At 60.3% G+C, this 5243-nt stretch overlaps 1 protein-coding gene across 1 annotated transcript; it reads left to right on the top strand.

Moving 5' to 3' along the window:
• Nucleotides 1–214: 214 nt before the first annotated feature.
• PDCD1 (programmed cell death 1) lies at nt 215–4757 on the top strand (the record flags this gene model as incomplete). Its single annotated transcript, XM_084292141.1, has 5 exons — nt 215–323; nt 2054–2386; nt 3261–3416; nt 3806–3840; nt 4539–4757. The coding sequence occupies 5 exons, from the start codon at nt 215–217 to the stop codon at nt 4755–4757; spliced, it is 852 nt and encodes a 283-aa protein (XP_084148267.1).
• Nucleotides 4758–5243: the final 486 nt, after the last annotated feature.

Below are 5243 nucleotides of genomic sequence, written 5' to 3'. Positions count from 1 at the left end.
GCTGTTCCCTGCCTCGGTGAGGAGGAAGCCGGGGGCGGGAGGCAGCCCGGGTTTCCCTGCGGGGCCGAGATGGGCACGTTTCATTTCCACCCCAACCCCTGCCGCGTGTGGCGGAGGACGAGACAGCGCCGTGGGGAAGGAAGCGCGGCGAGAGCCGGGGCTGCGCGGCACGGCACGGGGCACGCGGCACGGGCAGGGGGCCCGCTGCCTCGCCATGGCTCCCGGCGCCTCGAGGACCACACGGGGCAACGTGGACGTGGCCCTGGCCGGCCTCTTCGTCCTGCTGCTGTGCTGCAGCCCCGCGCTGGCCGGCTGCCACCGGGGTAGGTGGAAAACCCAAAGGTTTGGGGTACGGAAGGGGCAAGGGGAATGGGGGGCGCTCAGCGGAGGAATGGGGTGAAAGGATGGAGAAAAGGGCCAGGTGCTGAGGTCGCGGTGCTGGTGGGGTGTGAGCCTGGCTGCGTGCGTGCCGACCACGGTTGGGGTTTGGTGTTGGAGGTTTGGGTTTGTCAGGCGCTGGGGTTTCCTGCTCTGGGTTTCATGCCCCCGTGCTTCGCCTCCTGGGGTGGGCTTCATCCTCACCGAGCCAGGCTTCTGCCTCTGGTTTTGTTTGGCGTGAAATTTCGGGAGAGAAAGGCAGGTGGAGAGTGAATGGGGGAGTCTGGGCAGGGTAAGGAAGAGTCCTGGGGAGGCCAGGTCCGCGCTTTGGTGGCATCGGTTGTTTTCTGTCCCGGTGGTGAACACGGGGCTGGAAGCCCCTCGTGGGACCCTCCCCAGGCACCGATGGCAGCTGGTGCCGGGAGGAGGCAGGGACACCTGTAAAACCAGGGACTGCTCGGGACATCCTCCGAGCACTTCATTCATTGCTGAGAGTGGCGCTCGGTAGGAAGCACAGCCCTGAGCCTGCTGAATATTTCCTGTTAAACACAAGAAACTAAGAATACTGCGAAAATTAAAACTCTCGGCATAGGCACTGCCACAGCAAACGCTGCCCGCCGGGAGCTGGAGCAGTTCCCTCTCTCCATCCTCCTGTCTGGTATCGTTTCTCAGTTTTTTAAGCCCTGTTTTCCAGCTCATCCTGTAATCAAGGAACTGTCCTGGTTCCTTCTCTGCTTGGTGAGCCTGCTTGTACCAGCCTCAGGCCAATGCTGAAGGGAGAGGGCACTTTTCTGATCCTGCTTCCGAGTCTAGGGGCTGGTGTTGGTGCTGATTTCTGAAAAATGGGAAGTTAAACTTCACTGATGGTTTGGATCACGTGTAGTCAGAAAACCTACATGATTTTTTTTTTTTTTAAATTTTCTTTTCTGCTTTTTATTGCTCTGAACCCAATATAGCACAGCAGCCACCTCTTCCTGCTGGGTCTGCTTGTCCTTGCCAGGACATCACCCGTTCCAGTGGCTCAAGCAGCCAAAGTGAGAGGCAGGCAGAGAGTCTGATGGGCAGGATTAATATTGCTAATTCTTGCTAATTACGGGCTTGCTAGGGGACAAGAGGGCACTGCTTGGGCTCTGCAGCCCTGGCTTTTCTCAGGAGGTGGTAGAAGGTGCCTGGCCCATGCCTGCAGCCCTGCTGGGACTGGGTGGGCAGAAATGAGGTGCCCCAAACAGGGATCCAGTCCCTCTGCTCGCTTTTGGAGGCGACACCAGCTAGAGGAAGGGTGAAACCCAACGTTAACACCGAGCATGGATTTAATAGCAGTAATAATATGCCTCCCCCTCCCTGAAGTCTGTTTTTTGCAAAAGCTCCTGTGGGTTCATTGTAGGGGGCTCTGCTGAGCCCACTTGGCGCAGGTCACAGGGCTGGCGTGCGAGCAGATTTTTACAAATCTCCTTAAGGGCCTTCAGGAGCTGAGGGTGGGACAGCTGAGAAGTGTGCGGGGACTCTGGCACATGAGGCAGGAGCACGAGGGGCTTGGGAGCCCATCACCTCCGTGCGGGATGGGAGCTGCAGGGGGCTCTCACCCTTTCTGCAGCCCAGGATCCCACGGGGGGCATGGCTGCTCCTGCTACCTGCTGTCACCGTGTCATTTCCTTGCTTCTTCTCTCCCCAACAGTGACCTTCTCCCCAGCCATGTTAACTCGCCCCGCAGGCAGCTCAGCCACCTTCTTCTGCAACATCTCCATAGAGAACAACTCCAGCCTGGAGTACAACCTCAACTGGTACAAGGAGACCAACCACAGCGATCCCCAAAAAATTGCTCAGATCAGCCGGAGCATCCCCCAGACAAAGACGGAGAAGTACCTGCTCTCCAACCACGCTTCTGTCTTCAAGATTGAGATCCTGAACCTCCACCAGAATGACTCGGGCTCCTATTACTGCGGGCTGATCGCCTTCTTCCAGTCCAACAAAGTGGAGGAGAGCAACCGGTCCCACCTGGTGGTCACAGGTCAGCTGAACGGGACAGGCTGTCGGTGTCACCCTGCGGTGCCACCCCAGAGGGTAGGGACTGGGGTGGATGGCAAGGAGATGGGGACTCCCGGGCTTGTTCTTGGTGAGAGCCCTGTGGGGTTTTGCACATCAGCTATGGAGTGATGTCCTCCCTCTGCCCTGCTCCCTGAACCAGGGGCATGCTGGTGGCATCTCAGCTGTGGTGCCTCCAAGGGGCTGTGTCCCAGAGATGGAGAAACCACATTCCTGGCTAAGTGTATGGCCCCAGGCAGGCAGCACCCTCCTGGGGAGGACCTGGTGTGGGTGAGGAGAGCACAGCCCTGCCCTTTACTCATACCGTTGAGGTCCAGGACACAGCAGGCTGTCCTTTCCCTGAGCACCTTGCAGCTGGGTCTGGTCCTGAGGCAGGAGGTCTCTGTCCCCAAGGATGCTCTGGGGAGGAATGAGTCCTTACTGATGGCATTCTCTTTAAGAATAGGGGAAAACACTGCAAAATTTAGTCTTCTTACACATCTCCTGCCAGCGTGAGCTGGCCCCAAGATGTGGAGGGGTCTGGGAGGCTTGGGGGCACCGTGTTCTCCTTGGGGATGGGGATGGGGTCCTGCTGTGAGACTGCCTGTGGGTGTCCTGGCCCCTACACTGTCACTGTCACCCCAGGTGGGATCATCCTCACCACCCGCAATGAGGAGGAGTGGAACGTGGCCAAAAAAAAAACCCACATCAGCCCAAATTGAGGGTCCTGGAGGGATGGCGGGGCTGTAGCAGCCAGCCTGGAACCGAGCCCTTTCTGGGGACACCCCCTGTGCTCCCCTAGTGCCATTCACAGAGATCTTATGCTCCTGACCTGCTGGCTTTTGTCACGGCTCTTGCAGCAGCCCCTGAGAAGATAAACACCACCGAGGAGCCTGGCGTGGAGGACAGCAGCCCCCCAAGCCACATCAAGGCCGTGATACTGGGCGTCCTGCTGCTGGGCTGTGTGGTCGTGCTGGTGGTCCTCGGCTACTGCCTTGTCACCTACAGGAGAGGAGGTGGGGACCTCGGGGACCCCGCTCGCCGTGCCGAGGGGCTGGGGGTGCACCAGGGGACCCGGGGGTGATGCTCCTTCAGGAAACCCAGCTGGGACCTGGGGGCAGATGGATACGTGGGGTGCACGCGGGCTGGTTTGGATGCCCAAACTCAAGTGTGGCTTGTCCCTGCGGGACAGGCATCTCTGTGCTGATGGGACAAGGGTGCTCAGGGGTGCTGCTCGCCCTCCAGCCCACGTGCTGAGGCTCTGCACCTCACCTTGGAGCAGCACCTAAGGACACGAGGGGACTGGTGAGCCCCGGTGCAGCAGCACGATGAGGCTGGGTCAGCCCCAGCCGCTCAGACTGCCTTGGCACACAAGCATCTCCTAACCAAATGTGTTACTTTGCAGATGTGCAGAAACCACCGAGTGAAAACACCGCAGAGGTGAGTTCTCCGCCTCCGACAGCCCGCTGTGCTGCGGGGGAGCGGCGCCGGGTGCGGGAGCGGAGGGCACGGGGCCTCCCTTTATCGGGCTTCTCGCTTCCCCTATCTCCTCCTGGCACCGCGCGATCTCTCCGGCACCGCTACGGCTGCACCTGCAGCACGGCCCCATCGCGAAATCAAAAAACCGCCTGAGGCAGGACGGGGGCCTCTCTACTCCAAGCCTTGCTCAGAGCAAGGTTTTATCTGGTGGGGAATTGTGTTGCTGTGAATAATGGGAGACTCTCCCACTCCATACCCAACTCTTGCTGCAGCTTGGCTTGTTCCCTCTCTTCCTTTTGCTGGGCATTGCCTGAAGGAGGCCAGCTCTGTCTTCCTCCAAGCCCGTTAGGTAGCTGAGGGCAGCCTTCACTCTCCCCTCTCTGGACTGAGCACTTGCAGCCTCAAGCTCACCCTGTGCCATTGGTGCCCGTGGAGAGGTGGGAAAAGGGACCCTGACGTGCCTGCGGGTGACCCCAAGGCTCAGGGTCTGGTTTCCCTGCACTAATGCCACCCCAGGTCTGTACATCCTACCCCTCTGCACTGCTCTTGCCCTCCTGGGGTGCTCGTTCTGGCACTTGCTGTACAAAGGGACTCGTGCTGGGAATGAATGGTGCTTCTGGGCAGAGGATGGATCCCAACGGGACGTCCTTTCTCTGCAGAAGGAAGAGAAGCCGCCCGTGGTGTCCGTGTCCACCGTGGACTATGGTGTGCTGGAGTTTCAGTGGGACACACACACCCAGCTGCCTCCCGAGACCTGCCCGGACGACCAGACCGAGTACGCCACCATCATCTTCCCCGAGGAGAAACCTGTCACACCCGAGCGGGGCAAGAGGCACCTGGACGAAAGGACGTGGCAGCCCCCGTCACAGCCCTGCTGAGGGCCAGGCTGGCCCCAAAACCACGCGTGTGCTGAGCAGAGCGATGGAGGTGCTGCTGCTGCAGTTTGTGTCGGACAGCGCTGGCTGTGCTGGTGTCACGGCCACGGGACAGGCACCGAGGGACGGGGACAGGTCCCTGCTGGCCTGGTGCTGGGCTCCAGGTGCCTCCGTACTAAGGGCAGGATGGGACGAAGCAGCGATGCCAAGGGGTCTGTGCCAAGGGCTGGCCTCTCAGTGTCAATCTCCCGCCTCTCCCCGGGGATATCTGGGGCTGTCGCCCTGCGTCCAACCCTGCCGGCAAAGCAGGGCTTTGGGACGGGCTCCAGAGCGAGAACAGGGGCAGTGCTGGGAGCTGCCACCCCACGGGAGCAACATCCCCACCCCAGGGTCTTGTGCCAGCTCGGGGCAGGGCCTTCTGCACGTACTGCTATTTATCGAGCCCCGGGGAAGCTGGTGGGTGCTATCAGACACTTCCCTCCTCCGTGG

This window comes from Netta rufina, assembly GCF_964035555.1.
Source record: "Netta rufina genome assembly, chromosome: 9".
NCBI lineage: Eukaryota > Metazoa > Chordata > Aves > Anseriformes > Anatidae > Netta > Netta rufina.
Note: the sequence above shows the minus strand (reverse complement) of the source record. Positions and strands in the feature narration are given on the sequence as shown.